Source organism: Salvelinus fontinalis, chromosome 31, assembly GCF_029448725.1.
Source record: "Salvelinus fontinalis isolate EN_2023a chromosome 31, ASM2944872v1, whole genome shotgun sequence".
NCBI classification, from domain to species: domain Eukaryota; kingdom Metazoa; phylum Chordata; class Actinopteri; order Salmoniformes; family Salmonidae; genus Salvelinus; species Salvelinus fontinalis.
This window is the reverse complement of record NC_074695.1, coordinates 44,184,281-44,199,358: the sequence shown is the minus strand read 5'-3', so window position 1 is coordinate 44,199,358 and position 15,078 is coordinate 44,184,281. Positions and strand designations below refer to the sequence as shown.

The following is a 15,078-nucleotide window of genomic DNA, read 5'->3' as shown; positions in this document are numbered from 1 at the left end:
TCCACATTATCCAGACACCGGATATAGCCTATCAGCATCATCACCACGTTCTTTGCATAGGCCTATAACGTCTTATGGATGAAAGATTTCATTGTTTATGTTTTTATTAAAGGACTATGAATAATGTTTCCTAAATCGTACAATTTCATTGACGTTAACGTGTTTACCCCCACTTGCATGCATGAAGGAAATGTAGCCCTAAAAGCGCCTTAATTTATTTTCTCTCCCCCATGAAGACTTACTGGAATGTATGCTCGTCACATCACCGATGGGAAGCAACTTAAATTATTGATCAAAAGCTGAGTTTGGGCTCCTGGCCTTTTTCCACTGTCTCAAGCATGAATTTGCAAATAAGAGATTTGCTAGACACAATTCAGTAGATGAAGCCTACTATTAGTTGCAAATACCAACACAAAAGAAGGCCCATTTTCTGTAAATAGTTTAATATTAAATAAAAAAAGACTCCCATATAAAAAGAAAGCTACAGTCCACAATTTAATCTTCAAACATAAGTATTGAAAGCAAGGGTATGAGAAAATACTTAATTACAATTCCCCCCCAAAATTCACAATTCATTGTTGTCTCTCTAACAATATAAAATCAAAATAAAACACATTAACTGTACATATTTACACATCTCCAAGTGTAGAAATTGCATAATCTGCTTCTTTTCATTTTATTTAAATACAGTAAGAGATGCCAGTATTACTGGGCTGGCAGATAGTGTACAGAGCAAAGCGATTTGAAGGACAAAGAAAGTACAACTCTATCCCACCAAAACTACATTGCGTTACAAACCCACACAAGATGGGCAAAAAATTATAAAATAAATACAAATACTGAGCTATATTGTATGCTAAAAAACATGGAAAATTATATTTCCTTTATGCTAATACAAATTGTTCAGAGAAAGAGATTTTGTTTAACAAATTTCACAACATATTGTAATGGCCATCTCAGTCACCAGACTTGAATCCCATTGAAAATCTGTGGTTTGAATTGAAGAGGGTTAGCCATGAGAACAGACAAAGGATATCAAAGACCTGGAAAGATTATGTATGGAGGAATGGTCTAAACCAATGTGTTCTCCAATCACATAAAAACATTTTTTTTTTAAAGGCTCAGTGCCATTATCCTCACAAGGTGAGTTAAAGGTATTGAATTCAGAGGTGTCAATAAATTTTACCCCTATCTTTGAGAAAAAACATTTCTTACTAAACAAAATCTCTGTTTCCAATTGTATAAAATAATAGAATTCTAAAACATTTTGGAGCATACAATAGCTCAGTATTAGGATTATGATTTTTTTTGTCATTTTTGTTAAATCTTTACCACGGGTGCCAATAATTGTTGACTTGGATGTATATCTCAACACACTATTTCTTCAGCCATTCCCATGAAAGGAAATAATTGAAATGTACATTGTTTGCTAAACATCACACAGAGAATATGTTGAGGAGTGTATCACAAAACATGACCCCCAGATCGAGCTGGTACATTAAAACCTCTACAGGATCGGTGTCCCCCTGCGGGACGGTTGAGCTAACATAGGCTAATGTGATTAGCATGAGGTTGTAAGTAACAAGAACATTTCCCACGACATAGACATATCTGATATGGGCAGAAGGTTTAAATTGTTGTTAATCTAACTGCACTGTCCAATCTAAAGTAGCTATTACAGTGAAAGAATACCACTCTATTGTTTCAGGAGAGTGCACAGTTATGAACTTGAAAATGTATTAATAAACCAATTAGGCACATTTGGGCAGTCTTGATACAACATTTTGAACAGAAATATAATAGTTAATTGAATCAGTCTAAAACATTGCACATACACTGCTGTCATCTAGCGGACAAAATCTAAATTGCTCCTAGATTCCTACGTCATTTATTGGCCTTTCTCTTGCATTTCAAAATAACATAAAAAAATACAAACACATTTTTTCCCCTTTGTATTATCTTTTACCAGATCTAATGTGCTATATTCTCCTACATTACTTTCACATTCCCACAAACTTCAAAGTGTTCCCTTTCAAATGGTATCAATAATATGCATATCCTTGCTTCAGGGCCTGAGCTACATGCAGATAGATTTGGGTGTGTCATTTTTGGAAGAAAACGGAAGGAAAAAAAGCATCCTACCCTGAAAGCTTATCTTGAATGTGGGTTGTTAGTAGTGTCAAGTCATGCCCATTTCACATTATCTTTATGAACTTGAAAATATGACTTCAGACTATTTAGGCTGGAGAGTTTGCTGGCTAACTCATTGATCCTGCTTTGTGATACACTCCCTGATTGGGAATTATTACTTCTGCCATTGCATTATTTTCACACCTAGGCTACGTGTTGGGTAGCAGTGTGTCTGTCTGCAGAGAAGCCTGAGACTGTCTGGCACAGATACATGGTCTCTCTCTCTCTCTGGGTACACATACTGTATGACTACCACAGTGAAAGGGCTCAGCAACAGCAGGCATCTCTAGGCGTTGGTATAAGTTGCCCCACAACTCAGGTCCGGGATTAGATATATTTTGTATCCTCATAAGGATTTGGGGTTAGGTTATCTGATCCTAGATCTGTGGTCAGGGACAACGTCTAGCGTCTCGAAAAAACACTCTTGGAACATACACAAACCACACATATCATACAATCTCAAACAGAGAGCAAACGTGGGTCATTCAAGCGGATACTCTTATCCTGACTCACAGTAAACACACTGAGAAACAGTACAGTTTTCTTGTAGACAAATCTAACACTTACATCATAACGGATCTCAATCAATAACGCCAAGCAACCACACAGACTTAAGACGGGTCTTCTCCTAAGTGAAAGCATCCACAGAATGATGTTTTTTATTTTATCTAGATCACTCCTGGTCAAAGGTAAGAGGTTGGCATGACGATATGGTAGTGCAGTTGAAAAACAGTGGGGGAGCCAGGAGAATATAAAGCAGTGATAGGGGATGGGGTTGGCCGTGAGGGGGAAACAGTCACTGTCTCTGGGACCTGGCCCCCCGCCGCCTCCTGCCCCGGACCGACCTCTCAGGCTTCAGCAGCACCGCCTACAACACAAGACACACGTCATCATTGCAACGGCACTGCTGTTAGAAAACAGGCCGTGGCAACGGAGTTGATATGACGCACACTGATATAAGAGGTCCAATTATGTTAAATGAGAGTTGCGGGAAGGTCTTTACCGTGCGTTTAGGTTCCTCTAGTTCTGGATTATCTAGATCTCGGAAATCCTCCAGCACATTCTGTAGCCTAAGACACACAGAGAAATCACTATATACACACACACACTGAGTGTACAAAACATTAAGGACACCTGCTCTTTCCATGACATGGACTGACCAGGTGAAAGCTACAGTACGATCCCTTGACGTCACCTGTTAAATCCACATAGAAGAAGGGGAGGAGACGGGTTAAAGAAGGAGTTTTAAGCCCCCGAGACAATTGAGACACGGATTGTGCATGTGTGCCATTCAGAGGGTGAATGTGCAAGACAAAAGATTTCGGTGCCTTTGAACAAGGTATGGTAGTAGGTGCCAGGCGCAGCGGTTTGTGTCAGGAGCTGTAGCGCTGCTGGCTTTTTCACACTCAACAGTTTCCCGTGTGTATAAAGAATAGTCCACCACACAATGAACATACAGTCAACTTGACAACTGTGGGAAGTATTGTAGTCAACATGGGCCAGCATCCCTGTGGAACGCTTTCGACACCTTGTAGAGTCCAAGCAACTTCCTAATATTGAGTTACACCCCCTTTTGCCCTCAGAAAAGCCTCAATTCATCGAAGCATGCTCTACAAGGTGTCGAACACACATATAGTGCATACGGAAACTATTCAGACCCCTTGACTTTATCCACATTTTGTTACATTACAGCATTGGATTAAATGGAAAATGGATTAAATAGTCCCCCCCCCCCATCAAAATACACACACAATAACCCATAATGACAAAGCAAAAACAGTTTAGAAATCTTTAGAATTATTTTTGAAAATGTATTAAAAATAATAAACTGAAATATCACATTTACATAAGTATTCAGACCATTTACTCAGTACTTTGTTGAAGCAGCTTTGCCAGAAATTACAGCCTCGAGTCTTCTTGGGTATGACGCTACAAGCTTGGCACACCTGTATTTGGGGAGTTTCCCCCATTCTTCCTTGCAAATCCTCTCAAGCTCTGTCAGGTTGGATGGGGAGCGTCGCTGCACAGCTATTTTCAGGTCTCTCCAGAGATGTTTGATTGGGTTCAAGTCTGGGCTCTGGTTGGGCCACTCAAAGACATTCAGAGACATGTCCCGAAGCCACTCCTGCATTGTCTTGGCTGTGTTCTTAGGGTCGTTGTCCTATTGGAAGGTGAACCTTCGCCCCAGTCTGAGGTCCTGAGAGCTCTGGAGCAGGTTTTCATCAAAGATCTCTCTGTACTTAGTTCCGTTCCATCTTTCCCTCGATCCTGACTAGTCTCCCAGTCCCTGCCACTGAAACACATCCCCACAGCATGTTGCTGCCACCACCATGCTTCACCGTAGGAATGGTGCCATGTTTCCTCCAGACGTGACGCTTGGCATTTAGGCCGAAGAGTTCGATCTTGTTTTCATCAGACCAGAGAATCTGTTTTTTAATGATCTGAGTCCTTTAGGTGGCTTTTGGCAAACTTCAAGCGGGCTGTCATGTGCCTTTTACTGAGGAGTGGCTTCCATCTGGCCACTCTGCCAAATCATGTCCAATCAATTGAATTTACCACAGGAGGACACCATTCAAGTTGTAGAAACATCTAAAAAATGATCATCAGCTCAATTTCGAAGTAGCAAAGGGTTTGAATACTTACGTAAATAAGGTATCAGTTTTTTATTTTGAATACATTTGCACAAATTTCTAAAACCTGTTTTGCTTTGTCTATCTATTGTGTGTAGATTGATAAGGAAAACAATAATTTTATCCATTTTAGAATAAGGCTGTAATGTAACAAAATGTGGAAAAAGTCAAGGGGTCTGAATACTTCCCGAATGCAATGTATACACACACACATACATACATATATACTTTTATTCAATTTAATTGTTCTAAGGAAAAGTGGTAGTGTTATAAGTACCATTGAGAAGATAGGCAGAAAGGAACGCTGATGCTCATTGTTATCAAAGATTAATGTACAGAATCAAAATGAGCTCACGTTTGTTTTCTCTTCCTGCCCCTCCTGGCTCCTACCGTTTGTGCAGTTTGGTTCTGAAAGGGAACAAGGGCACGGAAGTCAATAAGGCACAAATTCTATCTCAAATCTTTCACTGCATGTAATGTAATATGCAATATTGTGGAGGAATGGCATTTTTAGCCATGCAGTGGTAAAACAATACATCCTTATGGCTCACCCTGCCCTGCTCCATGTGCTGCAGACCCACAGTCTCCTCCTTGTGGCAGCTGCCCCCGTCTCTGGGGCTCAGGTACCCCCCTGCCTGGGGTCTGTCCCCCTGCCTATCTGTGACAGCCTGGCTGTACGACTCGGTCTTGGCTTCCTCAAGGTAGATGGGAGGCAGAGGGGGGTTAGTGTGACCCTCTGGGACCCCTGGCTTGCTCTGCAGGGGTGTGGACGAGCCGTCGTTGCTGGGTTTGGGGGTGCCCTGAGCTGGGGAGTGGGCCGCTTCCATGTTGAGCCGGGACAGTTCCGGGTTCCTCAGGGAGCAGGCCAGGCGAGGGCTCAGGGACAGGGGGGCAGGGGGCTCCCCAGGGTAGGAGGGGGGTAAGGCACAGAGGACGTCGGCTCCAGTCTGAGCTGATTCTTGCTCTTTAGCACTGACCTGGAGGAAAGAGGTGTAGATGGTGTCCATGAAGGAGGCATAGGGGTCCAGGACGCTCCCCACAGAGCCCTCACCACGCTGGGACACGGGGGTACGGACGGGACAGGGGCTGGGCGCAGCCTCTGGGGTAAGCCGATTGGCTGGAATATCCTCCTGAGGGGCGGGGCTGTCTTTTTCCTGTAAGGAGATGGGCTTTTCTCCCTCTGAGGGCGGCGCCATGTTGAGCTGAAGGAGGAAGAGGAACGGATGATGTGATCAACATCCAATGCTGATATTTAAAAATCACAGGACAAGGCTTGTGTCAGGAGCGGAACACAACAAGTACCTGGATGTTGTTGAGGAGGTTGATGGCCCCATCAGGGCCCTGGAGTAGAGGCATGCCCAGGGCAGAGGTCTGTACGGGGGGGAGGAGGAGAGAGCCGGCACCTAGCCCCAGCAGACTGTGGAAACTAGTCAGAGCAGACAGGTCTCCTACAGAGACACATGGTTCATCACCAAAACCGTTTCCCAATGATCAATATGTGGGTAATCTACAAGATATAGCTTTGTTGTAGCTGTTCCCCACAGTTGTACATAATTCATTATTCAGAGAGTTAAATGCAATAGACAATACTAACTATGATTCAGCATTGCGAGGGCTTGGGACTATAAGGTTCTTAGAGCATTTTTTGTAAAAAATTAGTTATTGACACAACATTGAACAGAACAATGTTCTCTAACTATATAGTACTCTAAAACACCCCCAAAATAATCCTGTTAAGTTCAAAAGAATACAAGATAAAAAAAATTGCTGACACCATTCAAACCGGTGAGGGTTCAGAACTTGAAAGCCAATTGTTTCAGAATCAATAGGCAACAAAACCGCTTGATATTAACAGCAGTGGAAATGAACGGTGCTGTGACTAACCTAGTAGGCCTGGGTTGAGGAGAGTGGGCAGTAACTGGTGGAGAACAGGGTTGTCCTTCCCCTGGACAGACAGGGGGATGAGGGTGTCCACCCCCCCATCAGGGCCTGAAGCTGAGACCTGGATGGAGACAGGACCAAAACAATCAACTGACCTCTCCAATACAGATAGCGCTAAATCTTTCACAAGGGCAAACTACTGAGTACGAGCACTAAGATAAGGGAGGGAGCCTACCTGAGGTGGGGGTTGTTGGGGTGGGGGGAGCTGAGGGGTGGGCGGGAGGTCAGTAGAGCCCAGGGCAGCGGTTAGCAGAGTGGGGCTGAGGGAGAGGAAGCCTGGGGGAGGGAGAGGAGCGGGGAGCAGGAGCGACTGCAGGGCCTGGAGGGGCCCCTCGGCTGGGGGAAGCAGGCCCTGGAGGGCCTCAAGGAGCCCAGGGCCGGGGAGGGACGACAGGTCCAGGAGTCCAGAGCCTTTATCCAGAGACAAACCCTCCAACAAGGCTGGGATGTGCTGCTGCTGCAGGGGGAGGTCCAAGCTCAGCTGGCCCAGCCCAGACAGGGGCAACATGGCAGCCTGCTGTTGGCCAAGTAGCAAGGAGGCCATAAGGAGAGCCTGGAGGCCCAGTTTCTCCCCTATACCCAGATCACCCTCCTGGCCAGGGGGAAGGGTGGCAGAGGGGGGTAGAAGTGGGTTCAACAGACCCAGGAGATTGAGAGGCAGCTCTCCTTGACCTCCCATTAGAGAGGGGAGTAAGCTAAACGGAAAGTTGTGGTTCAGATGGGCAGTCTGTTGTTGTTTCTGGTGTTGCTCTTGGTGTTGTTCATGCTGTAAGAGTAGTTGTTGATGTTCCGATTGTTGTTGATGATGATGATCGGGCAGTTGATGGTGTTGCTGTGAGGTGTTAGAGGTGGGGAGGTGACCCTGCTGACCGCCCAGCCACAGGCCCAGGGGCAGGGAGCCCAAGATGGTGGGATCCAGGAGGGAGGGCAGGCCGGCTGTGGCAGACAGAAGCTGGAGGAGCTGCTCCTGGCTCATGAAGGGGAAGGCTTCGGCCAAGGGTAAGGAGCCAGAGGTGTCCCCTAGGGAAGGGGTGTTGCAGGGGCCGGGGCTGCAACCTCCTGGGGGTTTGCTCACTGTAGAGCTGCGATGATCAACACTCTCAGGCTCTTGCACCCCTAGAGAGGATAAAACAGAACCAGGATGAAAGGAGTGAGGGAGATGATTGTTCAAAATGCACAGTGCTCAACAACAACTAACACGAATAAAGTCGAATGAACAATGAATCAATTTTCCTATTCCGTGGATTTCGCCTAGTTAGCGACAGATTTTTAAGGCTCAACCTCACCTGCAGTGTCGTTGCCGGTGGTTGTGTCCAGGCCCCCTTCCTCCAGAGGCGTGGTGGAGGAGGCTGCCAGCAGGGCCAGCACGTGGTTACTAAGATCCAGGGGTCTAGGGGAGGTGGTGCTGCTGCAGCTGGTGACGGTGGTGCTATGGTTGGAGGTGGGGGTGCTGTTGGGAGGATGACCCAGGCTGAGACCAGGGCCTAGTGTTGATATGCTCTCAATCTCCACTGATGCACTGACGTTGGGCAACGCCTGGCACATGGGAGACTGTATGGTGGTGGTGGTGGCGGCGGCATCCATAGGTTGGTTTTGGGCCTGCCGTAGCCTATCAGGGGTGTGTGGGGTGGGCGAGGGGCTACTGCCATGGTGTGCTGACTGAACGTTGGACAGGGCCGTGGAGGGAGACAGTCTCTGTTTGGGACTGGCCTTCGTATGTGGAGACTGTGCACTAGCACTACCAAGCCTGGACAATGACTGAGAGGGAGACAGGGGCTGTGACAGGCCTTGCATGGTACAGGTGTGAGAGGGGGACTGCATGGGGAATGGTCTAATGTTTAAATGGGAGGGAGAGGGAGACTGCCTGGGGCTCTGCCTCGTGCTTCCTGTACCGTGTCCAGAGCCGGGCTGGGCTCCGGCGACTTGGGCGTTCTGCATACTGAGCAGGTGAAGCAGAGCGGAGAGAGGCTGGGTGGGGGGATCCGGTTGACCTGCCATGATTGTAGTGAAGTCCAGGGCGCCGTCAGGCTGCTTCTGGGGCCCTGTGAGCGGGCAGGAGTGCCGGACTGAGAGCCTCAGACCCTGGAGGTGGTTCTCTGACGTGGCAGAGTGGGACGAGCCTGAGGTAGAAGAGGGTTGAGAGTGCAAGGCGGAGAGGTTGAGCACGTCGCCGGGGGTTCTGAGACCGCTCACCTGGGAGTCCTTCAGCATGCTGAGCACCGTGGGCGAACGCCGCTGCCGCTTCCTGTGGGACGTCCGGTCTGTAGGGGAGAGGTGCAGGGGACTCGAGGCTCGGGGCTGAGAGAGGGTGGCGCAGGGGTGGAGAAGCAGGTGGGAGGCTGCAGGGAGGGGCCTAGTGATGGAGGGATGGCTGTTGTTGTGTAAAGTGCTGTTTGTTACCTTTGACTGCCGAGACTCTTTCGAGACCTCCAGAGAGGTGGCCGAGCTGAGGACGCTGGCTGAATTGGAACTGTGGTCGTGGGCCATCTGGCTGGCCAGCTGAGCCTTAGCTGCTGCCGAGAGGAGGCTACTGGCAGGAAACGAGGCTGTGTGTGGTTGCTTCTGGTGGTTCAAGAACTGTCCAAGAGGCAACACAGAAGGACCAGCACTGATCCCCACGCCTGAGCCGGTGGCAGAAGCAGGTGCCTTTGTGGGCTTCTCACCCTTTTCAAGAGCTAGAGAGAGGATCTGAGGATTGCTTTGGTTGCTCAGTGAGTTTGGGTTAAGGATGTGATTATTAGTGCTACCGTTGCCTGAGTTCCTGAACTGCTCTAAGATGTCCTCGAGCTTGTATTTGGGGAAATGGAGGTTAGGGGAACCCCCGGGTAGAGGAGAGTGTGGGGAAGAAGAGGGTATCCTTCTGGGGGGGTAGCCGCCCAGCACCACCCCTCCCACCCCCTGTTCAGAAAGCGAGGAAGAGGCGGAGGGGTGGCGTGAGCGCTGGCGGGGAGAGGGGGAACATGAGGGGGACAGGAGAGACCCAATGATGATACCATGTGGGTGGCTCTGCCCTCCCTTTCCCAGTGTTCCAGGGGAGGAGGGAGGAAGGGGAGAGAGGGGCCCCAAATGAGGAGATCTGGGGGCTTCCGGAGTCTGGGGTGTCCTCTGACCCTGACTGAAGTTCTGAGGTGTGGGGGTGCATGGGGACCTCTGAGGTGCCCCATAGCTGGAGAATTGAGAGGTGGTGGGAGGGAAATGGAGAGGAGGGGGCAGTCTCTTCAGAATCTCAAGAGAGTGATGAGAGTTAGTGCTAGCGTGTGAGAGGGGTGAGGAACCATTGTAAGAATACACAAGTTGGGTGGAATATTTAGGACTGCCACAAGGGTTGTGGTTGAGATTATTGTTGGGCCTGGACTGGACTAGATGGTGTTTAGAGGGATAAGTGCCACGTTCTTCTTCTTCTCTGTCCACTCCCATCCTCTTTGGATCTCGGTTCTCCATGGCACTGGTGACCTCTGCAAACAAACAAAAAAAATACATTATGGCGGGCACAATAATCGTATAGTTGACAACGACGGACAATAACCATGAACAAAACAAAAACACATTGTCATAACGGTCTCAATCCAACTTTATTTTCAAGTAAATATAGTTTACCCAAAAGCAGTTTTTTCCCCACATTCATTTGTAAGTGTAGAGGGTAAAGTTGGCAGGCCTAATCATTTTTACGAGCAGAATGGCATGGTCGGGAGGAGAAGATTATTTTGAATAAGTCCCAAGTGGTCAAAACTATTTGTTATTTTAAGACGGGTTTCACAAAAGCTGTGTTGTAATCATCAGGTATGTCGTAACACATTTTCAAAGATGCATTATGATACGTTACAAACTAGAAACTAAAACTACTGTGACAATAACTGTGGTCATTTGCATGGCAATTAATCACTACCCAAAATCCCATAATTGTCACAGAACTAGCCAACACGATTAGTTACATTTCTGAGAGCAAATTTTCAATAGCACCATGAAAACCGGTAATAGCAGTACAATATCCTACAAGTACTTCTGTTACATTAGATCTATTATTTTTAATTTTTCCCATATTTACCTGTGTGACAGGAAACATAGGGCAGCTGTGAAGCCTGCATACTGCGACAGAGCGCTGCCATGGCAACCACTTTCCTTCGATGGTTACAGAGCTTTGTCATGTCCTGCTCTGCCTTCCCCACCAGCTGGCTGCGCTGCTGAACTTTGACCCCTAGGCTAAAGTTAAACACCTGCCGAGACAATAAAGGGACATACCTTCAGCAAACCGCAGTCAAAAATCAGTTGTGACACAGCGGAAGTGAGATGGGCGATGCAGAGGGGAAAGTTACGTCTCCTTTACCTTGTGGATGACCAGCGGACATTCCAGGCCACACTTGCATGTGCCATCGGTGAACAGATAAGACTTAACCTCCTCCAGTGAAGACAGGACTGTGCCACTTGGACTGTAGGAATGGACAGGGATGCATGAGATTCGTTTTTAAACAAAAGAGAAGGGAAATCAAATATATTTGACAATTCCCTGCTCTAGCCCAGCTTTTGGGAAATGAAGACAACACACACCCAGACTAGTCTGAATATATAATATGGAATAACGTCGTATAAGACATTTAATAATAGATTAAATGTTCATAAAACAAGTACTATTTATGTTACTGAACTTGCTTACCTGACATACACCACAAGCCCGTCCTCCACCCTCCTCTGCCAGCCAATGGGGACTTGTATTGCCACAGTTTGGACTCCATCCGTGTCTCCACTGCCACTCTCACTGCCTCCCATCATTTTGTAAAAACCGCCTTGCAGCACCTTTGGGATAGAAGTGGCGGTTAACAAATGTCGTATGAATTAGGGCTGTGACGATCCCAGAATGGCAATATTTCTTCCATGGAAAAAATTGAAACATGAAGCAGACCAAACTCTTTAGTCGTTTATAAACCTGTAGTACGTAACATATTGTGTGCTATAGATTGGAAAATAAATAAATGTGATTCTGGACAACATAATGATATTTGTTTCCAACATTACCTATTTATTGCCTTACCACCTCACGCCATTTGCACACACTGTATATAGACTTTTTTAAATTTTCTATTGTGTTATTGACTGTACGCTTGTTTATTCCATGTGTAACTCTGTGTTGTTGTTTGTGTCGCACTGCTTTGCTTTATCTTGGCCAGGTCGCAGTTGTAAATGAGAACTTGTTCTCAACTAAAAAAAATGACAACTTTTTCCTTAAGATGTTAAACCCTCTTCATGTTTTGTTTCCTTGCCACGATACTAACGAGTATCACGATACTGGTGTTGTCCCAGCCCTAGTATGAACGCATGAGAGCTTTAATGAACAACTATTACGATAACTGTACTGAGATTCTGATTTCAATGTTTTCCCACCAAAAACACAACCAGAGTCCCAACTCATAGAAACCAATATAAAGGCTAACAGAGAACGCCTGATGAGTGAGGGAGGATATCATGTTTTCTCTAGTGTACCTTGTCATCTTTGAAAAGCCAAAGATAATATTGGCTATGGTATCCACCGTTTGAAGGCCATGATGTCAGCGGAGAAGAACAGACTCTGCCAATCTCCCTCCAAACGCCTTGCAGAACTATCCAAGAACTAAGTCTTCTGACCCTACTTCAGAAGTCGGCCCCTCCAAAACGCTGCAGCTCACACTAGGGCCACTGTATGTCTGCAATTGAAGATAAAGATATACCTAGTTAGTTAGCCCTTAAATAAACACATGAAATGTTGAACAAAAGGAATCTTTCAATTTTAATCGCTACAAAACCCACACAAACATAGAAGGGAATACATATTTGGACATGCCTAGTTTTATTTCAATTGAGTCAGTGGCGTAGAATCAAATAGCTAGCTAGTTGGGGATGTTGAAATGAGAAGGGAAACCCAGCATTTGTAACCTGATAATAAATAGCTAAATGCACACTATACTTATCTAATATATTACAGGCAAAAGCGACACGCAAAGTAGCGAAATCACATGCACAACGAGTATATCCAAGTCCTATATCCAACGTTGGGCTAGCTTTATCCCAACTAGCTAGCCAACTAACGTAAACTAGCCAATGTTACAGTCTGATGTTTCGTGACAGCTTGATAGACACAGTGTGAAATAACAGCATTTTAATAATGAGAACTTGGAAAAATTGTTGTTTATAACTAGGCATGCATGCTAACTAGATAACGAACAATTGAGCCAATTGCATTCAACCGTTCTGTTCTAAAACAAGCTCTCGAAGTTTTTGGAGTCTTCTCCAGTAAGCTCGCGGGAGAACACATAGTTAGCTGGCTTGGTAATGCTAAACTATTTTGGATGTTAACCTTATCTAGACAGCCAATACGATGATCAATCTTTCAGTGCAGTCTTTTCGCCACCAATCAAATCTCCGTCTGTCTATTAGATCGCTACATTTGCCCATCGGGTTAAAAACAAAGGGCAATAATGCTTCATTTTACTGCGCCTATGATCTTGGGGCGAAGCTAGCTCGCTAGCATTGACAAGACATTTACTTGATTCTGTAGTGTCCCAAGACCCACCGATGTCCGATCGTGTCGCCAAATTATTCAGTTCTTATCTCCAGACACTGTTCGACCAGGTCGGTGTACGTTAAGCAAAAAGTTAGCGTAGCTGATGCACCTTTTAATCCCTATTTCACGGTTTACATTTTTTTCTTGCAGATTCCGTGCAAAAAATAATGGAGTTTTCTAAGGAGCATGCGCACTCGGGATGCGATAGACTATTGTACCCACAATGCAATGGGACCTTTGTAGTGGTAGCCAAAGATTGTGTACTATATTGACAAGATAGTTAAGTGACCGCTCTAACAATGGAAATACATGTCCTCAAAGATGGAAGGCAGGCGGGAGGAAGCGACATCGGGTGGAACCATTCCAGCCAATGAGAGGGCAGATACACGCGTGAACAGCAAGCCATGGAGATAGACAGAGCCGGGGTTTGCCAAACTTTTTTTTGCCTCGTGAACCACCAATTGAGTTGTCTTTTGAGTCCTGACCCACCATATGGGTTGGGCGGTGAAAAAACATACACAGACCATACAATAAGTAAAAAATACAACCTTGGCAGCAGAGAGAAAATGTTGCCGTTTTAAAGCTAATTTCCTGCAAATTTACACATTTTGTAATGGAACTGAAATAAAATGTTGCAGTTTTAGAGCACATTTTTCTGCAATACATTTTTCCATATGGCTAATGCTATGTTCTTATTATAACAAAATCCATGGGGGCCTGATTGTCTAGTTTTGATGATTGTAAGTATTTAAAGATTCTAGGCTATTTCTATTTGGTTTAAGTTGTTGAAGTTTACACTGAAAGCGTTTTTTTTTTTTTATTACAAAAAATGTAATCCCACGACCCACCTGGACCCCTGCCGCAACCCACAAGTGAGTCCCGACCCACAGTTTGGGAACCACTGAGATAGAGGACTCATCTTTGTATCTGTGGCATTTTAGCGTCTGTGACAGCATGGGCAATGCCATCTCCATTTAAAGTAGTACATTTTCTTCTTCCTCATTGACTGATTGCTCCAAACTCATAGGAATCCCCACCCAATTGACTACTTTAAAATGGTGGAAGCCCTCAGTGGCAATGTCCATGCTCAAACAGGTTAGATGCATGATGAGTCCTCTATCTCTATGACAGTAAACACAACTCAATATTAGGTAGTTTTTTAAAAGTATGTTGAAATGCCACGTGCGTCCACTTATATCGGTGCATTGTAACAACCTAAACATTATGAAACGTTTATTTGATCAAATTAGCCACACGTAGCAAATTACCAATTACATTTTTTTGTGGAGCAAATTCAACAATCTCATTGACCATCATATAATAAGTCCCCTTATTTTAATGGACAGATTTTGGGCGGAGTAAAACCTCTTGCTTCGCGCTATCTCTCTGTGGTAGCCGAAGCAAAAAAACACAATAAACTAGCCAGTTTGTTGTTCAACTGTGCTGGTGCCAAAAATAGGCCTTTGTAAAATCTCATGTTTTCATCTATGGATTAGCTACCTCTGGCTACTCCCATATCAGTCTTCCACAATATGAATACATTTTCTCATTCTATTATTTTGACCCTCTCTTACATAAAAACTACACATTTTTTATTTCTGTTTTAGAATTTCTTTCCTATTCAATAAGGATTTTAACTGTTAAAGGTTTTATATGGGATAGTATAATGTGGTGTTCACCGTGTATTGAAAATGCGAGAAACTACAGCAATTCTGATGATGCCTGCAGTTTGTACAGTAAGCCAACAGTAGGCTATGTGTGTCTTGGCCTGCCCTCTCAGGTTGT

At 45.4% G+C, this 15,078-nt stretch overlaps 1 protein-coding gene across 3 annotated transcripts; it reads right to left on the bottom strand.

Annotated features, from left to right (window-relative positions):
* Positions 1–426: 426 nt before the first annotated feature.
* LOC129830346 (proline-rich protein 36-like) lies at positions 427–13,526 on the bottom strand. Of its 3 annotated transcripts, none has more exons than XM_055892858.1 (13): positions 13,276–13,526; positions 12,237–12,436; positions 11,413–11,552; positions 11,086–11,188; positions 10,807–10,975; positions 8,048–10,216; positions 6,937–7,877; positions 6,705–6,822; positions 6,123–6,268; positions 5,372–6,022; positions 5,176–5,228; positions 3,194–3,260; positions 427–3,058 (listed from the first exon to the last, which is right to left on the bottom strand). In XM_055892858.1, exons 3-13 carry the CDS (start codon positions 11,526–11,528, stop codon positions 2,987–2,989), a joined length of 4,605 nt encoding a protein of 1,534 aa, XP_055748833.1. In that variant the 5' UTR covers positions 11,529–11,552; positions 12,237–12,436; positions 13,276–13,526; the 3' UTR covers positions 427–2,986. The 3 variants fall into 3 exon arrangements, with proteins under 3 accessions (XP_055748833.1, XP_055748832.1, XP_055748834.1); XM_055892857.1 differs by having other exon boundaries at positions 13,303–13,526; XM_055892859.1 differs by having other exon boundaries at positions 13,403–13,526.
* Positions 13,527–15,078: the final 1,552 nt, after the last annotated feature.

Excerpts from the sequence above, each read along its gene's own strand:
- LOC129830346 (XM_055892858.1), bottom strand. The coding sequence starts at position 11,528 with ATGATGGGAGGCAGTGAGAGTGGCAGTGGAGACACGGATGGAGTCCAA. Across the intron at positions 7,878-8,047 it reads CACCGGCAACGACACTGCAG|GGGTGCAAGAGCCTGAGAGT; the intron begins GTGAGGTTGAGC and ends TATCCTCTCTAG. Across the intron at positions 6,823-6,936 it reads CCCAACAACCCCCACCTCAG|GTCTCAGCTTCAGGCCCTGA; the intron begins GTAGGCTCCCTC and ends GTCTCCATCCAG.